The sequence below is a fragment of the Neolamprologus multifasciatus genome, chromosome 12 (assembly GCF_963576455.1).
Source record: "Neolamprologus multifasciatus chromosome 12, fNeoMul1.2, whole genome shotgun sequence".
Classification (NCBI taxonomy): domain Eukaryota; kingdom Metazoa; phylum Chordata; class Actinopteri; order Cichliformes; family Cichlidae; genus Neolamprologus; species Neolamprologus multifasciatus.
The window spans coordinates 1,896,369-1,921,061 of record NC_140450.1 but is presented as its reverse complement, the minus strand read 5'-3'; the positions used below and the strand labels follow the sequence as shown (position 1 = coordinate 1,921,061).

The 24,693-nt window shown below is 42.8% G+C and overlaps 1 protein-coding gene, 1 non-coding gene and 1 pseudogene across 3 annotated transcripts in view; 2 read left to right on the top strand and 1 right to left on the bottom strand.

Annotated features, from left to right (window-relative positions):
• Positions 1-24,693, top strand: part of LOC146506140 (uncharacterized) — a 41,724-nt gene that overhangs the window by 9,508 nt on the left and 7,523 nt on the right. Inside the window, 3 exon segments of the mRNA XM_085179943.1 lie at positions 14,306-14,353; positions 15,873-16,505; positions 23,182-24,318. Of these exon segments, the coding sequence (XP_085036069.1) occupies positions 14,306-14,353; positions 15,873-16,505; positions 23,182-24,318 (1,818 nt within the window).
• LOC146506142 (GTPase IMAP family member 8-like) lies at positions 977-4,136 on the top strand (annotated as a pseudogene). Its single transcript, XR_014877176.1, has 2 exons — positions 977-1,855; positions 1,963-4,136. The product of XR_014877176.1 is annotated as a GTPase IMAP family member 8-like (transcript).
• Positions 9,064-9,135, bottom strand: trnac-gca (transfer RNA cysteine (anticodon GCA)). The gene has a single exon. It is a non-coding gene; the product is annotated as a tRNA-Cys (tRNA).

The following is a 24,693-nucleotide window of genomic DNA, read 5'->3' as shown; positions in this document are numbered from 1 at the left end:
TGTGCTGGGCTCTTGCTTCTGTGTCCCCCGAATGTGAAATGATGGGGAGATCTGCAAACAGAAAGATACAGCGAAATTAAAATAAGTTCAGATGGAAAAATCAGTCTTGTGTGTCTTAAAAAGTGTTTTAATTACTGGTTATTTATTTGATTATTGATATATTGAGATGTATCATGTTAAGACGCTGATGAGCGCATCACTAAACTCTTCTTATTCCTTGTTGTTTGGCAGCTCGTGGACTCAGGATTGTGCTGTTTGGGAAAAACGAGGAAGAAAAGACGACACTTGGAAACTTCATCACAAAGAAAAATTCTTTTCAGTTCAGAAATATTTCTCCAGCTAAACACTGTGAAGATGCTCGTGGAGCGTGGAAAGAAAAACCAGTAACAGTGGTGAAAACTCCCAACATGTTCAGTCTGTCTGTGGAGAGAGTGAGAGAGGAGATGAAGAGCTGTGTGAGTCTCTGTCCTCCTGGACCAAACGTTCTGCTGCTGTTGGTCAAACCTTCTGATTTCACTGAGGAGAACAGAAAAACTCTGAAGTTCATCCTGAGTCTGTTTGGAGAAGATTCCTTTAAACACTCGATGATCATCAGCACGTACAGACATCAGTGGAAAGAAACAAGCGTCTCTGTGAACAAGATCCTTCAGGACTGTGATGGAAGACACTACAACATGTTTACCAATGAGCACAAAGTGTTAATGGAGAAGATTGAAGACATGCTGCAAGAAAACAAAGAAAGCTTCCTCGTCCTCACTGCAGAGAAGACAAAGCAAGAAAAACAAGAGGACTGGGAGAGGAAAGAAAAAGAGTGGCAGGAAAACCAGTCCAGGGAAATTGAAAGAATACGTCAGGAGGAGGAAGAAAAGCAGAAAAAGCTCCAAGAAGAGTTTAAGCAGGAAAGAGAAAAATATGAAAATAACAAGAAAAGAAGGAGATCAAATCAGACGAGAGCTGGAAGAAAAAGAACAGAATGAATTAGTGGAAAACTACAAGAAACAAATGGAGGACATGAGGAAGAAATATGAAGAGGAGGCCAGAAAACAAACAGAAGAATTTAATCATTTTACAATTAAATATACGACAGACCTTGAAGCTCTAAATTCAAAACTGGTGCAACAGCATGAAGAAGAAATGCAGAAAGAGGAAGCACACAGAAAAGAGTTTAATCTGCTACAGAAAAGCTGGAACCAGAAAGAAAAGGAACTAAAAGAAGAACTGATGAGAACACAAACACAACTGCAACAAGAAATTAATGAAAATAAAAAACAGAAGATCTGTGTGAGTCTCTGTGTGTTACTGTTATTGTTAATGTTTATGTTAAAAGAAAAGGTTACACCCAATCTGATGTCCAGTGTGAACCTGGAACATCAGGGAGAGGTGTGTGGACGTTGGGTTTCCCTGGTGGAGCTGCCTGCCTTGTATGGAAAACCTCAGGAGGCAGTGATGGAGGAATCACTCAGGTGTATCTCCCTCTGTGATCCTGAGGGTGTCCATGCCTTCATCCTGGTCCTACCTGTGGCTCCCCTCACTGATGAAGACAAGGGAGAGTTAGAGACCATCCAGAACACATTCAGCTCTCAAGTCAATAACTTCACCATGATTCTGTTCACTGTGGACTCAGATCCTACAGATCCAGATGTTCTTAACTTTCTAAAGCAAAACAAGAACATCCAGGAGCTCTGTGAGAGCTGTGGAGGAAGATTTGTTGTTATCAACATCAAAGAGAAACGGCAGCTCCCACAGTTGTTGGACACTGTGGAGCAGATGAGATGTACAAACAAACCATGCTGCTACACAGCTGTAACATTTGCTCGAGCCCAGATTGATCTGATAACTAAAAATATGGTCACTCGTAAGTAATTGAATAGTTTTTTTTTTTAATCATTAATCATGTTCGACATTATATTCTTACATCTACTTATAAACTGTTCACATTTAAAGAAATTCATGTGTTTGCAGGTGATGAAGAGAAGCAGAACACGGAGCCTCTCAGGATTGTGCTGATAGGAAAGACCAGCAGTGGAAAGAGCTCATCAGGAAACACAATTCTAGGAAGGAGAGAGTTTAAAGTCATGGCAAGTCAAACATCAGTCACCAAATACTGTCAGAAAGAACACGGTGAGGTGGACGGCCGTCCGGTTGTTGTGGTCGACACTCCTGGTCTGTTTGACACAACTCTGTCACACGAAGAAGTTCATGAGGAGTTGGTGAGATGTGTCAGTCTTCTGGCTCCAGGACCACACGTCTTCCTGCTGGTGTTAAAAATTGGTCGTCTCACAGCAGAGGAGAAGGAGACATTAAAACTCATAAAAGAAGGATTTGGGCCGAATTCAGAAAAGTTCACCATCATTCTTTTTACTGGAGGAGATTTACTAGAACGTGACGAAATATCCTCTGAAGATTATATTGAAAGTGGATGTGATGATTCCTTTAAGAAGCTGATCTCTGACTGTGGAGGAAGATACCATGTGTTCAATAATGCAGACAAAGAGAACCGCCAACAAGTGACTGAGCTGATAACAAAGATTGACACCATGGTGAAGGACAATGGAGGAAACTGCTTCACCAATGAGATGCTGGAAGAAGCTGAAGCAGCAATAAAGAAGGAAAAGGAGAGAATGCGGAAGAGAAGGAAGAAGAAATGAAGAGAGAGAGAGAGGAGCTAGAAAGAAAACATGAGGAAGAAAAGGACGCCATCAAAAAAAGATTGGAAGAAGAGAAGAAAATATTACAGCATGAAAGAGACCAGAAACTCAAGGAGATGGAGGAAAATCTGAATAAGGAGCGTGAGGAGAGGAAGAAAGAACACACAAGTGAGCTAATACAAAAACTTCTGGGTGATACATCTCTCTGCAGCATTTCATGAGATTTTTTTTCTACTTTTTGTGACAGAGCTCAGCTGAATAAAAGATTTTCTGTACATTAAAAGTTGAGATAAAGAGATATATTTTATGGTCAGTTTGTAAACATTTTACAATTACAGATGGAATTCTTGATTTATCTTTTATATTTTCAGGATTGTGTTTCATTTTGTAACTTATATGATGTCAATGATGCATGTGGGATGAATTGCTGCCATGTAACTTAAGGTTTTAGAAAATATTTGAAACGCTGTTTAATTTTTTGGTATATTTTATTATTGCAGGCACCAGTGTATTAAACAATAGAAGAAGTTTATTAGATATTTGCATGCTTGCTGTAATTAGAAATATTTAGTATTAAATAAATATAAGTATGTCTGTCTAAGAAGAGAGGAAATCTGACAAAAATCAGAGATTTGCAGACAAAACACAAGGACCAAAGGAAGATTGCAAACATCGAGGATGAAAAATAAAACCTGCAGAAAAATCATAAAAAAGGAGATCACAGAGTTCATAGAAAAACCTCTAAATGACTCTTCCTGCAGCGTTTTATGAGCTGATTAAAATTGTCAGATTTCAGCTACACAGACAAATGATTTTCTGTGCATTTAATACAATTTGTAATATTTCAGCACAAAATGCTACGTTTGGAGTACGAGAATGCAGATGTAACTGCTGGTGCGTTAAAGGAGAGTCTGTACTACATTATTTTTACATACGAGCACAACAGAATCTTTGGTTCGTCTGACTGATCTTAAGGTTGATTCATAAACAATTTACAATCAGCAGATATTTGACTTAAATTTAAATTCTTATTTTCAGGATCATGTTTAACCTTGTATTTTTATTTTCTAAAGAAAACATCTTTGTGGGGGTTTTTTCTTTAATGTTCACTTTTATCAGTTGTTATAAAATCCTCTATATGATGTTTTTATCCTGTCATTTTTTAAGTAATTCTTGCAGGTGGCATCTTATTAAAAAACTATTTTTTAATTCTTTGGTTAATATGGAGGATTTTTAGTAAACATGGAAGAATGCAGTTTATAAGTAAAAACAAATCACAGAAAATGTAAAAATGATTAAATGAATTAATTCATCACATGGAGAATAAGAGTTGTTCATCAAGATAATTGACTGATTTTAAGACACTGTTCTTTGGTTTATTCAAAGTTATACTAAATAAAATTAAGCAAAACAGAAATATCCTAAATACAAAAATACAGACATATACAAACACAAACCCCACAAAAACAAACAAACAAACAAAAACACTTCACACTAACATGAAAACAGAAGCAGGGAATAGATGAGACAGGAGTGTTTATCTCTCCATCTCTGAGACCGAGCAGCTTTCCAGCATCCTGTGGTTCCTACTTGCTTGCAATGTTTAGTAGATGTTTCTTTTTTTATGAGATGAATGTCCTCGTGGTATTTTTTGGCAACTTTTCTTTGTTATACTAGCTTGTCACATTTTGCCATATTGTGAATTTAATTGAAATAAGTTATAATTATAGGGCTTTGGAGCGTGATGCCACCTCCCGCCATGACAGTAGGCCAAACAAAGCGCACGGAAGCGTCAGCTATGGTTCGTATGTGCTGTGTTGTCGGTTGCAACGTTAGATCACACGATAGGGAAGCAAGAAGCTGGAAAACGGGCTCACTTTTCATCGTTTCCCCTCCTGGAGGCAACGTGAGGGATCTCATGTATCCGAAACGAAGACGTCAGGCTTGGATTGCAGCGGTCAGACGAGCAGATATCAACTTCACTGCCATCCCCAATCTTTTGTTGGTTTGCTCGCGGAATTTTCTTTCCAGTGAGTTCTAAATAAATTCATATCTCGCTTAATAGGCTTTTAGTGTTATTTTGAATGCGCTGAGGTCATAGATAATTAGATAAAACATCCTAATGTGTGATGCTGCAGAGCCACGTCATGTTGACGGAGTAGCTTATTATTTGGAATTATTGCAGGCAAACCAGAAATATGAAACAGGAAAGAAAAGTATGTTTATCTTTTTATTCAAGATCTGTTCACATGTACTTAGCAAGTACATACACATGAAAAGCAAACTATTTACATGGCAACGCACAGCTGGCAACCTCTGGCTGTATCTTGGTCATATGGTCAACGTACTCACAACGTGGAGGCTTAAAAACGGCCAAATCTTGTACCCAACCGTTTGTGAATCAGATGTGCGCCTCCAGGAATTTATAATTCCGAAAATGATTCGCCGTGTATGCACTGACTCCACAGACAAGGTACACGAAGATACCGCTCCACTGCCTTATTTCATACGGGTCCACATTACCGATGCATGCTATTTTTTCCAAGTACCGTCTCTTGGCGTCTGGGCGCAATCGGTCTCGATACAGCCCTTTGTCTTTTGCGCTGATTTTAAGTATGGTTCTGGCAGTCCTGCTTCCAACACAGTGTGTTTGTTTTGATTTGTGGCCTTCTGACATGGCGCCGCGATCCCACAATGCACTGCGGCGTGACGTCAACTCCAAAGCCCTATATATTAAACACGTCATGAGCATCTGCCCCTTTCCTGATTGGTTCACCAAGTGCCTTTTTGCTGAGGCATTTTAATTTTTTTTAATGTGTGCGTGTGGAGTCCTGCTTGTGCCTCTCAATAATAACATTTAACTATTAATGACAATGTTGCAAAATAAAAGGATCTGACTTACATCAGTCACATGATGACCATTAACCAATCCTCACCCTTGACGGCAGAGCGCGCTGGTTACAAGCCGGGAACGTACGGTGGCCCCTAGAGACAAAGCACGTACAAACTCCAAAACACTTGCAAACCCCAAAACACAACGGAAGTGCTCCAGGACGCTCGGGGCTGTCTTGAGCTTTTGTTACCCAGTAACTACACAAGCCAGGATGTACCAATGACCGGATTTGGGGTCTGCAGCCTTAAAGGCCGCATTTTAAGGCCGATTACGTCACAGCGATGCGACGAAGGCTGTCCCAATTCGAAGGCTGCTCGAAATGCGGCCCTCAAATGCGTCCTTCATTTCCCTGAATTTTAAGGATGGGTCGGTGTAGCCTTCATGGCCCAACATATCCCAGATTTCATAGCGCGGCGGTGGGTGTGGATAATTTTGCCGAAAAAAAACGGCGGAAGCGGAGCGGCCGAAGAGTAAACTTTCAGAAGTAAGTACTGAATATTATGTCACTTATTTATGCGCAAACAAACTAACTTTGTTTTAAAGCCTTTACTCCAAAATATACGCTGTTCAATAGTTGACTTTAATCTTACAGAGAATGTGATGATTTTATGGATAATTAAAGTCAGTCATATATCCACAAACACAACAAGCTGAAAGTCAGTGATGCTGCTCGGTTTGCAGTCCTGAATATCACGGCACAAGCAGGATTCACTGCACTGTTAATGTTAGCTATGTTATATTGCTGCCTCTGTTCGGTGGTGTCGAGCCAAACGGACTTTAACGTGTGTTTGAACGAGCTGACGGTTCACTCGTTAAGCTGAAAGAAAGATGCTTTAATCACAGCAGTCACACATGTGTCCACTGTACCATCTGGGACTCTTCTTGTTCAGCACTCGTAATAACACTAAATCCTCCTGTTTGTAGCAGTGTGTACACCTGAGACTGTCACCTGTGTGTCTGTCCTGCACTCTCTCTCTGTTTCTTTCTCTCTGATTGTGGAATAAAAGTATGAACATGTGTTTATAAGTTACACTTGTGTTTGAATCCTGCAGCTTATCACACATTTGATTTCCATGTGTGACGACTGCAAGTGTCCAGAGTGAGGACAGACTGAGGGACCCACTGCTGCACATCATCTGTGAGGCTTTGCACCCCTGATGATCCACCAGGACAAACTCAGCAGTGTGTGAGGAAGAGGAGGAGGAAGAGCCAGCAGCAGCTGACAGATGGAGAGAATAGACAGACTGTTCCCTGTTTGTGAAGGACTGCTAGGAAAGTTTAACATAACTAACTGTCTGTCCTGAATCAGTCTTATTAGGCAATGTTCAAATAATGTTATCATCCCAGTGTTTTCAGTGTGGGAGAAAGTACTCAGGGCCTTCAAGTTAAACACTATGAAAGGCAGCAACAAGTTTAATATTCAGAAACCTAAAGTATGTATCAGCAGCTGAATGGAGCTAAAATAAATGTTTGTTTCAGTTCTATGAAGCTTTGAGTATTTTGGATCAGTAGCACTGCTGTGTTTGTTGCATCATATTACTGTAATTGTTTATATGCTTTATATATTCTGAGCTAAGTTGATCTATAGTGTTACATCATATTCTATAAGGATGTTATGTGTTTGTAGACTTTCTGCCCAGTTTGACCCATTTAGCAGACGTCAGCCTGTTTAAGGCTCTGATATCTATTCTGTGTGACTTAAAGCAGTTATGACATGGTCGGATTTTCTCACCCAATAAAGGAATATTTAATATATCAGTCTACTCTTCATTCTATCAGAAACAGTTATCACAGCTCATATAATTTCTTTTTACACACATATGTAAGCAATGAGCCAAATTTAGTAATGCCAACATACTGAAGGAACAACATTTGTCTCTTATATATGATACACATATATATGCACTGTCAAAGATACTTGTCTTTGAGTGAAGATTTAAGGTGATAAGACATATAAATAACTGCAACTTGAATCTGTACTGAGGCTCAGTATTTGACACAGAGTTCATGTTCACTGCTGTAATAGCTAATAATGATTAATATAATAACTATAATATTGGCCATATTATATTTACATTACCAAAGTGATATGACTTTAGTCTCATGAACAATCTTAGCTAATTTTTATTTACTAACTAATCTTAAATGACTGTTCAGTACAGAAATGAAGCCCAACAATCATGTTTTACTGTCCTGTGGTCTCAGCCTCAGATACTCATCAAATCACACAAAGCTCTTGTAGAAACAAACAAACAAATGAACAAAATATGTTTTCCTTCATTTCTGTCAAACAAAGTTGTATGACACGTTTCCAGCGGTTAGTATCATGGTTGCTAGGCAACCTGGGAAGCGCGACGGAGACTAGACCGTCCCATACAGACAAACTTGCCGTTTATTTTGCAAATCGAGCTCAACACTGCCCCTAGCGTCCTGGAGCACTTCTGTTGTGTTTTGGAGTTTGTACGTGCTTTGTCTCTAGGGGCCACCATAATGTCTGATCACAGCTACAGCTGCGTTTATTATATGATATAGCTGTTTACAACTAACATTTAAACTCTCCATTCCTTCATCAGTTTAGATATCAGGTAGACAACATCCTCCTATTTAAGTAGTTCAGTTCATAGACTGTATATAAAAGAGGGACAGAGCCTCAGTGTTTGTGTCGTAGCCTTCGCTGTGTTGAAGCAATGAGAGGTTGTTGTGCTGACTTATCTTGTCCCCACAGCAAACTGCATCCATAAACTGTAGAACAAACAAACACGTAATCTGAGCATCACACTGATAAATATGGCACAACCATGGAGGCGTAGCAGGGCGACTGGACACATGTGTCAGCATCCACCTGTCAGTGAAGCCTCAGCAGCATCAAAGTAAACTAGTTATTAAAAACATGTTTTTAAAAGTTGAGACTGGCTCAGAGATAGAGAGAGGTGGCCACTAAAGCAGTTTGACATTGCTGCTCTGGAGGTTTCTCTTTTTTAGCTTTAAGTGTTTTATGTCACCTGACTTTCTTCTTCTTCTGGTTTTTTTCATATCCAGGAAACCGTCGAGTCTGAAGGCGGACAGCTCTGTGAAGCTCACCGATTCAGCTGTGACCTCCAAACAGACCAAACTCAAGTGACAGTAACAAAACTCATCTCCTAAAAACTGTCGATTATGTTGCAGTTCAGTCTGACATCTGTGACTCCTGTGAGCCTGTTACAGTAAAGGTGACGCCTCTGTAACAAACTCTAATAATGTTGCTGCTGTTTCTGGCTGTGTGATGAAAACAGCTTGTCTGTTATTGTGCAGTGAAACAGGAAACATGTTAGAAATGTTGTTTATCACAGTCTTCATAATTCTGCTCGGCTGTTGTTACAGAATACTGAAAATTCCTTTACTGAGTGAAGATCAGCACTCTGGGTTCTGGGAAGCTGCAGCACACACTCCTCATTTCATAGATTTGTATATTGAGACAATAGATGAAAGTACCAACGATCATCTCTACAGCAGAGAGACTGAAGGGCACACTGAGCCCCCCACAGGGGGCATCTGGAATTGAACCAGAGACCTCTTGATCTGCAGTCAAATGCTCTGCCACTGAGCTACACCCCCATGTGGTGGAATTTAATCATCAGCTGAAAAATCTGAATTAAAAAAAAAAAGTGGCAGAATCAGGTTTTAGATATCAGCCAGAGTCAGAACATCTAAAATAAATAAATAAATAAATAAATAAATAAATAAATAAATATATATATATATATATATATATATATATATATATATATATATATATATATATATATATATATATATATATAAAAACACCCAGCACGCCCCTGCGGGCGGTTTATCCTTCCAGCTCGGGTCCTCTACCAGAAGCCTGGGAGCTTGAGGGTCCTGCGCAGTATCTTAGCTGTTCCCAGGACTGCGCTCTTCTGGACAGAGATCTCCGATGTTATTCCCGGGATCTGCTGGAGCCACTCGCCTAGCTTGGGAGTCACCGCACCTAGTGCTCCGATTACCACGGGGACCACCGTTACCTTCACCCTCCACATCCTCTCGAGCTCTTCTCTGAGCCCTTGGTATTTCTCCAGCTTCTCGTGTTCCTTCTTCCTGATGTTGCTTTCATTCGGAACCGCTACATCGATCACTACGGCCGTCTTCTTCTGTTTGTCTACCACCACTATGTCCGGTTGGTTAGCCACCACCATTTTGTCCGTCTGTATCTGGAAGTCCCACAGGATCTTAGCTCGGTCATTCTCCACCACCCTTGGGGGCATCTCCCATTTTGACCTCGGGACTTCCAGATTATACTCGGCACAGATGTTCCTGTACACTATGCCGGCCACTTGGTTATGGCGTTCCATGTATGCCTTGCCTGCTAGCATCTTGCACCCTGCTGTTATGTGCTGGATTGTCTCTGGGGCATCTTTACACAGCCTGCACCTGGGGTCTTGCCTGGTGTGATAGACCCCAGCCTCTATGGATCTTGTACTCAGAGCTTGTTCTTGTGCTGCCATGATTAGTGCCTCTGTGCTGTCTTTCAGTCCAGCTTTGTCCAGCCACTGGTAGGATTTCTGGATATCAGCCACCTCCTCTATCTGCCGGTGGTACATACCGTGCAGGGGCCTGTCCTTCCATGATGGTTCCTCCTCTTCCTCCTCTTTCTTGGGTTTCTGCTGCCTGAGGTATTCACTGAGCACGCTGTCAGTTGGGGCCATCTCCGTGATGTATTCTTGGATGTTCGTTGTCTCATCCTGGACTGTGGTGCTGACACTCATCAGTCCCCGACCCCCTTCCTTCCGCTTAGCGTACAGCCTCAGGGTGCTGGACTTGGGGTGAAACCCTCCATGCATGGTAAGGAGCTTTCTTGTCTTTATGTCAGTGGCTTCTATCTCCTCCTTTAGCCAGCCTATTACCCCAGCAGGGTACCTGATCACGGGCAGGGCGTACGTGTTGATCTTACCATTCAGCTGACTCCTCAGGACTTGCCTGACCCTCTGCAGGTACTTGGTGGTTGCAGCTTTCCTAGCGGCCTCTTCATGGTTCCCATTCGCCTGCGGGATCCCCAGGTAACCCCGGCGGAAGGGGCTACATGAATAGGATGAGGGACATATATATATATATATATATATATATATATATATATATATATATATATATATATATATATATATATATATATATATAACACTACATCTTATTAATATTTTGCTCTTTACTATTTTTCTATTTATTTGTATTATTTTATTTTTTTCTACTGTATCATGCTGCTGAGTGACTGTCTTCTGCTCGTCAAATACATTTCATTGCGATGTTGATCCTGTGCTAACTTGCATATGACAAATAAAACTGAAACTGATGTGGATCAGTCCTCGGTGCTCCGCCTCTCGCGCAGTGGCAGCTGGGACAGACTGAAGTGTTTCAGTTGTTTTTTACGTTCAGTTTCAACTCTGAGCAGAACAAATCATCTGATTAGAAACACGTTTAAATGTAAATCATTAAGAAGTTTCTGCATGAAGCGGCTGTGCTGATATCGATGGATCAACGCTGATCCGGTGACTCTAACACGTTAAAAGGATTATTTTGATCGATCCGGATCGATGGGTGAGTATCGGCTGATCACACTGTCAGCTGGTTTTTATCACAGTAACTGAGCAAGACGCAGTTTTCTGATGTTTCTTTTAATAAACTGACAGAAATGTAGAAACTCGCTGACAGTTTCAGCTGCTGACGCGGAAACAGACGGAAGTGAACAGACTGACCGCAGAAAGCTTTTTATTATCACTGTTTGATTTCAGAGCGATCCCAGTCTGACTCTGATGGTACACAGTTAGATAACGTCAGTGTTTGTTTATTTGTTTGTTCGTGTTAACCGTCATATTCGTAATCATTGCTCATCCGCCATGTTGAATTTGGGCGGCCTTCAGCAGGAAGCTCCATGTTTTTTTGGTTGTTTTTTTTTATATAAATATAAAACTTTATTAAGAAACAGTATACAGAACATGTATACAATCAGAACAAAATTAACATATGCCAGGGGGTGTAATATAAAGAATTACAAACATTCAAATAATTTGTAATTACTACAAATAGTAATAGTTTTCATAGCCTTTTTGTTAAGTGATCCGCTAATCAATTTTATGTAACATAAAACATAATTATAGTAATGTTTAAAATTAGGTTTTTTGTTACTGTATTTGCATTTATGAAAATAAAATTTAGCTAAGATAACTAACAAGTTTATTATAAAGTAAACAGGAAGCTCCATGTTTAACATTTCACAAGTGCTCGATGTCCTCGTGGATAAAACGACTTCCTTCTGTCCTTGTTCTAATCACTCATTTTATCTTTTTACGTGTTTCTATTTTCCTCTTTTACTGTTGTTGTCGAACTGAAACTGTTTTAAATGTGATGAGATTTGATCTTCTTAATTATCCCGTTTGTTCTTTGAGTTTGAATCTTCATTTATTTATTTATTTATTATTGCTCTTTCACTGACAGTCAGCATTTCTGTGAGTGTTTTTGTTTTAAACCTGGACAGGTTTGACATTTCTGGGATGTTGTCGCTGATCATCTCTGATCTGATATCTTTGAGGCTTTTTGTTGCCATGTTTCAATATTTCAGTTCATGTTTTATCATTTTCAATCTTATTTTTATACCATTAAATCACAACAACAGTTAATGTGCTTTATATTGAAAAGTAAAGAGTTGATCATCAGCACTCATCACCAGTGTTGGGACTAACGCGTTATTAAGTAACACGTTACAGTAACTACGTTATTATTGTGGTAACGAGCACGGTAACTAGTTATTATGCCAAAATCAGGGACGCGTTAGTCGTTACTGGGATTTAGATAGGATCGTTACTCGTTACTTCGTGTGGTTGCTATCGCGGAGCTTCCACAGATTCTGTAACATTAGCAAGTGGTGGAGGCAGCAGGTGGATGAGGGAAAGGGGATGCAGAAGGGAAAGAGACCCGAGGCGGCCGCCGGTCCAAGTGTGAACTGAACTTCAGGTAAGGAGTTATGACCTGCAGTCTATCTGGGTCAGATATGAACCAAGTTTAGGTGGAGTTTATTTTCGTTATTCTGACTTTTTCCGTACTGCGTACTAGCTAGCATGACGGAGTTTCTATACAGCTGGGTGGGTGCTATGAAGTTAATGATGTTGAACTTTATTTTGTTCATAAGTTATTAGAGTTGCCAACCGTCCCGTCTGGTATTCAGAGAAAATATTACGCGTTTCTTATTGAGGTGAAAAGGAACAGTTTGTCCCGTAATTCAGCTACAATGAAAAAGACACAAAGCTGGAGTTATTCTGTGTCTTTGCTGCACAGCTGCCTCTTCTTCTTTCATTCTCCCCCCTCCCTCTCTCCCGTTTCTACTTCAATCATGAAAACTGATCAATGATCAGCTGATCGGCTCTCTTGTTTGTTTATCGCCCACTTTGCGCCAGAAACAGGAAACCAGCCGATGTCGCGCTAAACAACAGCAGCACGTTTAAGCTTGATCAGCTGTTGTTAGAATTGATTTAATATTAATTTCTAGTATCAGCTGATGTTTGCTGGAGCCACAGCTGCAAAATAGCTGCTGGTCATGATATCGGTTTGTTTATCTGGTGAGAGGGAAACATGAAGATGAAACCAGGAGATGTCCTTACTGAATCATCAGAGCTGAACAGGTGATGGAGAAACAGGTTTACCTTTTAGGTGACATGAATGAGTTGAAGTTATGAACTGTTTCTGAGAGACAAATAACACCAGGATCCTTTTCTACAGCTGACAGCTGGTAACTGTGCAGGGGCGGATCTAGCAAAGTTTTGCCAGGGGGGCCAGGTCGGGCATTAACAGGGAGAGGTGGGCACAAAGAAATACTTTTCTTTCTTATTCTCATTTAAAATGTCTAGCTTTTAATAAATAATTATCTGAATCTTACAACACAGGATTGATAGATTGATGCATATATACCATCAGAACAGTGTACATCACTGTCACAACAGCGTTTGCTTTCATTCAAAGGCTTTATGATTTTTCCTATAATGGTGGGCCAGTCTCTAGTCAAAACGCCCGGGACGATTTTTTGTCCCAGTCCAGCCCTGTATGCAGCTCATCTGCAGTCTGCTGTTACCTACATCTTCCTATTCAGAAGGCAGAATTTCCGAGTTCTGAGTACAATCAAAGCACCACGACTGCAGTTTTTGTGTTGGATGTAAAAGGCGCACATGACGCTGTGACGTAGGCTAGAATCATGGCAGCAGTCAATGACGGTCCAGGCGTGGGATTTCTCTTGTGGAAATATGCACATTATCTTTTCCTTTCTATTGGTAGGTGGTACAGTGCACATGTGGCAAGTAAGCAAGCTAGAAGACTGGCAGGGTATCCAGTTATGGAAGCAACACATTAACAAGAGAATTCTGAGTAAAACCAAAGTTACTTTCCCTGGTAACTAGTTACTTTGAAAGTAACGAGTAACTTGAAGTAACTGAGTTACTTTTGATAGAAGTAACTAGTAATGTAACTAAGTTACTATTTTAAAGTAACTTACCCAACACTGCTCGTCACACTCTTATATTATTAGTTACATTTAACAGATCATGAGTTTCAGTGCAACAGACGCTTGGATAAAAACATTCTCTTCCTGTATATTTGCTGCAACATTATATGTTGGAAACTGGTTTTTCCCACTTTCTCCTTCTCTGTCAACAAAGACATTTCATCACTGTGGGAATTTGACACAGTTAAGGTTTTTGTGTAACTGTTTTTCTTTTTATATTCACAGAGGGGCCTCAGCAGCGAACAAGCAGCTATGAGCTTATTCCCCCCAACAGTAAGTTAATCGTGACTCAAATATAAACTGTTTGGCCAAAAAAGGTCACACTGTAATATTTCTTTGGACTAACTTTGATATGGTACATATTCATTGTGATATTATTTCTATTTATATAACCTTATGCAGCATCACAGTATTATTTCCATCCACAGTTTTTCGTCCAGTTTAATAATAATAATAATGTATACTTTATTGATCCCCGTGGGGAAATTACTTTTTTTTTTTTTCTCTGTATTTGATCCATTCACTGAGTGAAGCAGTGGGCAGCCACTAAGCAGGCACCCAGGGAGCTGTGTGTAGGGACAGTACCTTGCTCAATGGTGCCTCAGTGGATTTGAACCCCAGCCTTCCAATCATGGGCCGACCCCTCTACCTACTGAGCTATCCCTGCCCCAGTTGTGCATCTCGCTGATGGGAAAGTCTAACAGCTATGTCAAATCTACTCTGGCACCTCCCAAAGATTCTCAGTGTGGTTAATGTCTTGACTCTGGGGCCAATCCATGTGTGAAAATAATGTTTCATGATCCCTGATTTCACAATCTGAGTCAGAAAATATCCACTGATGGAAAAAACTTGACAATCCAGTATATTCAGTCAGCTGTCATCTTTGTTTTGGATGACATAACACGACAGACTCTCAGGCACTGGTTTGGCTCAGTGCGTTGAGTGGGCGACCATGAACCAAACAGCTGAGAGCAGCCGGCCTGGGTTCTAGTCCAACCCGTGGCCCTTTGCCGCATGTCTGTCCCTGCTTTCCTGTCCTTTCTTCATTGCATCTATCAAATAAAGCTGAAAAAGGCCAAAAAAAACTATTGTTAAAAAAAAACCACTACAGAACCTGGACCTGACCAACTGGAGCAACTCCAGGTCACAACCTGATAACTAGACATGATGTATGCATCACTTTTCCTCTGTTTCTGCTCCCAATCAAACTGAAACATTTTATGCAGATTAATTTCACTGATCAGTGTTTTTCTCAGAGTTACACAGATGTTTAGTGCCGATTCCACGAGTTTCTTTCTATTGTGTGTTTGAATTTTAACTTTAATTATACATTATTTTTTAATTGCCTCAAAGCACTGTTGATTTATATGGGTCTTTATGTCTTCATCTTTTATGTGAAGCACATGGAGTTTGCATGTAATGAATTATACTGTATACACATAGTTGGCATGACATTTTGCAGTGGAACCTGTTGGTTTAATCCAGGTGTGAGTTTGTTGTGGTTTTTCATTCAAAACACAGATAATATTGCAGGGTTTCTTTCTCAAACTATCAAAACTGCTTTTTGGAAATAGCATGATGTATTTGTTGATGAATGACTGTTTTTTAACATTTGCAAATTAATGTATATTTTATGGGTATTAATGTTTTTCTGGAGAAGATTCCTCAAAATATTTATCATATGTTTCCTCTCTGATGATCAGCAAACATGATTTTAAGACAATAAACATCTTAGAGTGATCCTGGCTGTTTTTGTTGACTCCCTGTTGTTGTTGTTGTGTTTTGATGCCAGTGTCTGAGCTGAGGGTTGTCCTGCTGGGGAACAGCTGGTCTCAGAGGAGAGACGTGGGGAACTTCATACTGGGAGGGGCCGTGTTCAGCACTGAGGAACCAGACTGCTGTGTGAGGGTCAGCGGGCGATGCAGGTGGAAAGAAATCGTTCTGATCAACACTCCAGATCTGCTGCATCCAAACATCTCTGAGGACAAACTGACAGAGTTGATAGAAACCTGTGTGAGGCTCTCTGATCCTGGACCTCATGTGTTCCTGCTGCTTCTACAGCCTGAAGACTTCACTGAGGAGCAAAGACTGAGGCTACAAACAGTCCTGGAAGACTTTGGTGATCAGTCATTTGAACATTCGTTGATATTGATATCAACACCTACAGAGGAACAATTAGCTTACACAGAAAATTACAAGCAGTATCCACCATTGAAGCACCTGATCACCATGTGTAGATACAGATATTTAAAACAGAAAGATCTTGAACTTCAGGAACTATTGACACGCTTCAGTCAGATTGTGAGAGAGAACAAGGAAAAGCATGTGAGCTGTGATTTATCTGAAACTGGAGCAGATGGTTTTCATCAAACCCTGAAACATCAGACGTCAGTGCCTGCAAACATGGATCCTGCTCGAGCTGCTGGTGAGTTCAGGAAAACATTTTATTGCTTTTTAAATGTTTGTTGGGTCTCTCTGTACTCTGAAATTTTCTGCTGGCAGGAGAAAAGGACAAAATATAAATAAGTTCAATAAGTCCCATATTTAAAAACACTATAGAAATAAAAAAAAAAAAAAAATTAATAACAACTAGTGACACAATGCCATGAAATCAGTACTTTTTAACGTGAAACTTTTAGTCACAGAAATGAAGAAAATGCTCAACGTTCGTGGTGGATTGAGCAAATGTGAGAAATTGTACCACACAGACAAATATCAGTATATTTTCCCATCCAATAGGAACAAAATACTGGAGTTTCCAGATATTAGTCTAATAATTCCATCCATCCATCCATCTTCCTCCGCTTTATCCGGGGCCGGGTCGCGGGGGCAGCAGCCTAAGCAAAGAGGCCCAGACCTCCCTCTCCCCAGCCACCTCCTCCAGCTTATCCGGGGGAACACCAAGGCGTTCCCAGGCCAGCCGAGAGATATAATCTCTCCAGCGCGTCCTGGGTCTGCCCCGGGGCCTCCTCCCGGTGGGACATGCCTGGAACACCTCACCCAGGAGGCGCTCAGGGGGCATCCTTGTCAGATGCCCGAACCACCTCAGCTGGCTCCTTTCGATGTGGAGCAGCAGCGGCTCTACTCTGAGCCCCTCCCGGATGGCCGAACTTCTCACCCTATCTCTAAGGGAGAGGCCAGTCACCCTTCGGAGGAAGCTCATTTCCGCCGCTTGTATCCGCGATCTCGTTCTTTCGGTCACTACCCACAGCTCGTGGCCATAGGTGAGGGTAGGGATGTAGCTCGACCGGTAAATAGAGAGCTTCGCTTTTACACTCAGCTCCCTCTTCACCACGACGGACCGGTGCAGCGTCCGCATCACTGCAGCCGCAGCCCCAATCTGTCTGTCGATCTCCGGCTCCCTTCTCCCATCACTCGCGAACAAGACCCCGAGATACTTGAACTCCTCCACTTGGGGCAGGAACTCATCCCCGACCCGGAGTGGGCACTCCACCCTTTTCCGGCTGAGAACCATGGCCTCAGATTTGGAGGTGCTGATCCTCATTCCCGCTGCTTCACACTCGGCTGCGAACCCTTCCAGTGCGAGCTGGAGGCCCTCACCTGATGAAGCCAACAGAACCACATCATCCGCAAAAATCAGAGATGAGATTCTGAGGCCACCAAAGCGAAAGCCTTCCGCCACTTGGCTGCGCCTAGAAACCCTGTCCATAAAAATTATGAACAGAACCGGTGACAAAAGGCAGCCCTGGCGGAGCCCATCACCCACCGGGAACGAGTCCGACTTATTGCCGGCAATGTGAACCAAGCTCTTGCAACGGTTGTATAGGGATCGTATGGCCCGTAGCAATGGGCCAGACACCCCATACTCCCGCAACACCTCCCACAGGACACCCCGAGGGACACGGTCGAATGCCTTCTCCAAGTCCACAAAACACATGTAGACTGGTTGGGCAAACTCCCATGCACCCTCAAGTATCCTCGAGAGGATGAAGAGCTGGTCCAGTGTTCCGCGACCAGGACGAAAACCGCATTGTTCCTCCTGCATCCGAGGTTCGACTAGCGGACGAACTCTCCTTTCCAGCACCCTGGCATAGACTTTCCCAGGGAGGCTGAGGAGTGTGATTCCCCTGTAGTTGGAACACACCCTCCAGTCCCCCTTCTTAAAGATGGGGACCACCACCCCGGTCTGCCAGTCCACGGGTACTGCCCCTGATCTCCACGCAACATTGCAGAGGCGTGTCAACCAGGACAGCCCTACAACGTCCAGAGCCTTCAGGAACTCGGGGCGGACCTCATCAACACCAGGGGCTCTGCCACCAAGGAGTTGTTTAACTGCCTCAGTGACCTCGCCCCCGGACTCTGCTTCCTCCTCGGAAGACGTGTCAGTGGGATTAAGGAGGTCCTCGAAGTATTCCTTCCACCGCCCGACAATTTTCTCAGTCGACGTCAGCAGCGCTCCGCCAGCACTATACACAGTGCAGGTAGAGCACCACTTTCCCCTCCTGAGACGCCTGACGGTTTGCCAGAATCTCTTCGAGGCGGTCTGAAAGTCTTTTTCCATGGCCTCTCCGAACTCCTCCCACACCCGAGTTTTTGCTTCAGCCACTACCCGAGCCGCATTCCGCTTGGCCTGTCGATACCTGTCGGCTGCCTCCGGAGTCCCACAGGCTAACCAAGCCCGATAGGACTCCTTCTTCAGCCTGGTGGCTCCCTTCACCTCTGGTGTCCACCATTTGGTTCGGGGATTACCACCACGGCAGGCACCAACCACCTTGCGGCCGCAGCTCAATGCAGCAGCTTCGGCAATGGAGATGCTGAACATGGTCCATTCGGACTCAATGTCCCCAGTCTCCCTCGGAATGCTGTTGAAGCTCTGCCGGAGGTGTGCGTTGAAGATCTTGCGGACTGGGGCCTCTGCTAGACGTTCCCAGCACACCCTCACTACGCGTTTAGGTGCACCAGGTCTGTCCAGCGTCCTCCCCCGCCACCTGATCCAACTCACCACCAGGTGGTGATCAGTTGACAGCTCAGCCCCTCTCTTTACCAGAGTGTCCTGGTAAAGAGAGGGGCCGCCACCCGGCACACAATGCACCCGACCCCTATGGCGCCTCCTGCGGGTGGTGGGCCTGCGGGAGGATGGGCCCATGTCTCCTCTTTGGGCTGTGCCCGGCCGGGCCCCATGGACTAAGGCCCGGCCACCAGACGCTCGCCCTCGGGCACCCTCCCCGGGCCTGGCTCCAGGGCGGGGCCCTGGTAACCCTATCCCGGGCAGGGTAAACTGTTCCCTCAATGTTCTATTCATAAGGGTCTTCTGAATCGCTCTTTGTCTGGTCCCTCACCCAGGACCAATTTGCCATGGGAGACCCTACCAGGGGGCAAAAGCCCCCAGACAACATAGCCCCTGGGATCCCTGGGACACACAAACCCCTCCACCACGATAAGGTAGCGATTCATGGAGGAGGTCTAATAATTCAAACAGTAATTTTAGCGTGTGAATGTGTGTGTGTGTATGGGTGGATGACTGAATGTAGTGACTAAGTAAAGCGCTATACAAATACAGGCCATTTACCATTTTTCACTGGGGGGGCTCGTTTGAGGAGCTGCCTGTATGCTGGATAGAGGAACACAGAAATGTGGTCGGACTGTCCAGAGTGCGGGCGAGGCATTGCCTTGTTTGCGCCCCTTACATTGCTATAGACGTGATGTTCCCACATATTGATGGAACCTCATGAGCACAGTCCCGAGGTTGCAGTGATTAAAATTCCCGGCAACAACAAACACGTCATCTGTGTGAGGGGTCTCGTGTTTGCTGATGACATCATGCAGTAGTCCTAGCGCTGTGGTCCGACCAGACCGCAGCGGGATGTAAACAGCCAGCAGTAACACAGCAGGATTTACCAGATGGCAGATGTGCGGTCTCCGCAATGCACCGAGTGTGTCTGTAACTGTATTGCCTAGTCTAGCGTGCTTCCCGTAGTCCAGGTTTCCGTAAAAATCAGAGCACAGCACACTCTGATCTCATGTTGAGATGTTATCCTGGTTCTCAGCTCATCCATCTTGTTTTCGAGAGAGCAGTCGTTGGCTAACAAAAGGCTAGGCAGAGGTGGTCGTGTGGCTCTAGCCTTTAGTCTAGCATGTAGCCACCTCTCTTGCCACGCTTCCGTCTTTGATGCGCTGGTCAATGGCCACTCTGAGTAGTTGAGAATAATCTTTAAAAGTTGTTGAGATATTCATGTTCAAACATTGCCTCAGATTTCAATGTGCAGGACAAAATCAGACATGAAGGTCAGATTGATAGGCATCTGAAAACTATTTGATATATGAAGCTAAAATTACACATCAATCATTGGCTCAGCCATGATACCTTCAGATCAGCTGATTTCAATATCAGCCCACGACATCTGATTTCTCAGCCAATATCTTCAAATATATACAAATAAAACCCTGATTCCAAAATAGTTGGAGCGCTGAGTACAATGTAAATAAAAACTCAATACTAAACACTACAGATTACTACACAATACAAGAAAAGAAGGCCATCGCTTCCCTGAGCAAAGATCATAACATCACTATATTACCAGCTGATAAGGGAAGGTGCACCGTGGTCCTAAACACAACAGATTACCACACAAAGATCACTACTCTCCTCAGTGACAACAATACCTACGAAGCCTTAAAGCGAGACCCCACAAGCAGCTACAAAAAGAAAGTTATAGCTTGCCTTCAAGACTTTGAAAAGGACAAAATCACTGACCGCCTCACATATCACCGCCTTTACCCAGGGGATGCCATACCCTGCATTTACGGACTTCCTAAAATCCACAAGGAAGCTGTCCCACTCAGACCCATAGTCAGTAGCATAAACTCAGCCACTTATAACATTGCAAAACACCTTGCTAGAGTACCCAGCCACTGGTACAGATATGTAGACGACACCTGGGTCAAAATCAAGACACAGGAAGTGGAATCCTTCACTGCGCACATTAACGCTGTGGATAAAAACATCAAGTTCACCAGGGAAGACACAAAGGACGACTGTTTGCCTTTCCTGGACTGCGCCGTGCACATCGAAGAGAACGGCAACCTCAACATCGAAGTTTACCGGAAGCCCACACACACGGACCAGTACCCCCTGTTTGACTCCCATCACCCTCTGGAACACAAACTTGGAGTAATTAGGACCCTACACCACCGGGCAGAACATGTTCCCTCTAAGCCTGAAGGAAAAAGGAAGGAACACACACATGTAAAGGAAGCACTCAAAACGTGCGGCTATCCTAAATGGGCGTTTTTAAAGTCAGCAAAGAGGCACAGAAAAGAAGATCAGACACCAGCGAGGGAGGATAAGAAGGACAGACGCAACAACATTGTTGTCCCCTATGTAGCCGGTGTATCAGAGAAACTCAGGAGAGTTTTCTCCAAGCATGACATCCTGGTGCATTTCAGACCCAGCAACACGCTCAGACAAAAACTGGTTCACCTGAAAGACAAAACTCCAAAACACAAACTTAACAATGTGGTGTTTGCTGTACAGCACAGCGAGGAATGCCCAGACCTCTACATCGGAGAGACCAAACAGCCACTTCACAAGGCGATGGCACAACACAGAAGAGCCACCTCCACAGGACAAGACTCAGCTGTCCATCTGCATCTAAAGGTCAAAGGTCACTCTTTCGAGGATGCCAATGTTCACATTTTGGACAGAGAGGACAGATGGTTTGAAAGAGGAGTGAAAGAAACCATCTATGTTCACTGTGAGCGACCATCTTTGAACAGAGGCGGTGGTTTACGACACCAACTGTCTGCCATCTATAATCCAGTTTTGAGTTCCCTCCCCAGACGCCTTAACGCCCACTCACATCCTGGGCCATCTGACCTCAGGAATTCACATGATAAGGTGGGGCCAGATTTCACAATGAGCTCACCCGAAACCCTGGCTGATTGGGACCCACACCCAGTTTCACACCTTGGCTCAGGCGATCAGAGGATCATCAGGGGGTCCTTTTGTCCCTCTTTGGGGGGCATACTCCCAGTAGGTTTAAATCTGGGACTCCCCACCATTTGACCTTAGAACTGAAGAAGCTTCTCGGATGAAGGTGAAACGTCTTCAAGTAACTTAAAGAAGTCCAGACGCTTTTCTTTGCAAGCTCCTTTGACTACGATGACCTGGATGACTGAGAACCTGAGGCTCGGTGACCCCCCCACCCCCTACTGCCATCAGGTCCCCTTTCATCCTTTGTTCTTTCTTTTAATCTTCCACTTATAACACATAGGATCCTACACTAACTTCTTGCAAACCGCTCTTCCATCCATCACTAATTTGGGTCCCTTTGTCAGTTTTATGGCCAAAGTGAGTCAGAAAGTCTGCAAACCAGCAGTTAACACTTAATCAGTTAACACAGGTGTGGGTGTGCATGCCAGACGTGAACTGCTATCTATGCTGAGTGAGTTTTCTCACCTCACCTGTGTCTGCTCCTGGGCCCACCTCACTCTCTCCACTCGGTCTGTCCCGCGGACTGTAACAGTTACTTATTGATCCTAATTATTACATTTTCATACAGTATTGATAAGCATGTGTGGTACAATATTTTTCATTAATATAATGACAGATATATTTGACCTATATGCATCATGTGATTTAAACATGCAGGTTAAATGCTTAACACAGTGACTCCACTATATAAACACTCCACTGTAAGTGTGGATAGTATATGTGAGTATACAGTCAAGCCCATAATTATTTATACCCCTGGCAAATTTTGACTTAAAGTTAATTTTCTTCAACCAGCAAGTTTTTGTTTTTTTTGACAGGAAATGAAACAGGAGTCTCCCAAAAGATAATCTCACACAAACCACTTTGCAACCCACCTCCAGTAAAGTCATTTGTTGTTATTAATACATCGTCCTTCTGTGCTGGGCTCTTGCTTCTGTGTCCCCCGAATGTGAAATGATGGGGAGATCTGCAAACAGAAAGATACAGCGAAATTAAAATAAGTTCAGATGGAAAAATCAGTCTTGTGTGTCTTAAAAAGTGTTTTAATTACTGATTATTTATTTGATTATTGATATATTGAGATGTATCATGTTAAGACGCTGATGAGCGCATCACTAAACTCTTCTTATTCCTTGTTGTTTGGCAGCTCGTGGACTCAGGATTGTGCTGTTTGGGAAAAACGAGGAAGAAAAGACGACACTTGGAAACTTCATCACAAAGAAAAATTCTTTTCAGTTCAGAAATATTTCTCCAGCTAAACACTGTGAAGATGCTCGTGGAGCGTGGAAAGAAAAACCAGTAACAGTGGTGAAAACTCCCGACATGTTCAGTCTGTCTGTGCAGGGAGTGAGAGAGGAGATGAAGAGCTGTGTGAGTCTCTGTCCTCCTGGACCAAACGTTCTGCTGCTGTTGGTCAAACCTTCTGATTTCACTGAGGAGAACAGAAAAACTCTGAAGTTCATCCTGAGTTTGTTTGGAGAAGATTCCTTTAAACACTCGATGATCATCAGCACGTACAGACATCAGTGGAAAGAAACAAGCGTCTCTGTGAACAAGATCCTTCAGGACTGTGATGGAAGACACTACAACATGTTTACCAATGAGCACAAAGTGTTAATGGAGAAGATTGAAGACATGCTGCAAGAAAACAAAGAAAGCTTCCTCGTCCTCACTGCAGAGAAGACAAAGCAAGAAAAACAAGAGGACTGGGAGAGGAAAGAAAAAGAGTGGCAGGAAAATCAGTCCAGGGAAATTGAAAGAATACGTCAGGAGGAGGAAGAAAAGCAGAAAAAGCTCCAAGAAGAGTTTAAGCAGGAAAGAGAGAAATATGAAATAACAAGAAAAGAAAATCAAATCAGACGGAAGCTGGAAGAAAAAGAACAGAATGAATTAGAGGACAATTACAAGAGAAAAATGGAGGACATGAGGAAGAAATATGAAGAGGAGGCCAGAAAACAAACAGAAGAATTTAATAATTTTACAATTAAATATACGACAGACCTCGAAGCTCTAAATTCAAAACTGGTGCAACAGCATGAAGAAGAAATGCAGAAAGAGGAAGCACACAGAAAAGAGTTTAATCTGTTACAGAAAAGCTGGAACCAGAAAGAAAAGGAACTAAAAGAAGAACTGATGAGAACACAAACACAACTGCAACAAGAAATTAATAAAAATAAAAAACAGATAGCAGCCGTAGATACAGTGATGAAGAAGAGCATGAGGGAGGAAGTTTCCAGTGAGGAAACATCGGTTTCACTGCCAATTCCTCGTGTCAAACATGGTGGTAAGTACAGCTTTTTTTAGCTGGTACTTTTAAAACGTTTACATAAGTTTGACATTCTTGTTTGAAAGTCTTGAGTTTTAATTTCTTCTTCATACGAGTCACCTGGATCACACTTAGTCTGGCCCCTCAGCCTGAACCAGTTTAAGGCTGTGACTGCCAGCTTCTCTCTAACCTAAAAACGAGTAAAATGAGTAAATGTCAGCTGATCTGAATAATCATTGAGACTGAACGTGGAGGTTTGTGGAATTCAAGAATTCAAAGCTCATATGCAAGACTGAGGGGCCCGGTCATTAACAGTTCATACTGTGTAATGAAATGTGGTAAAAAATGATGTATGTATGAAGGTTATTAACCAGTTTAAGTTTTTAATATATT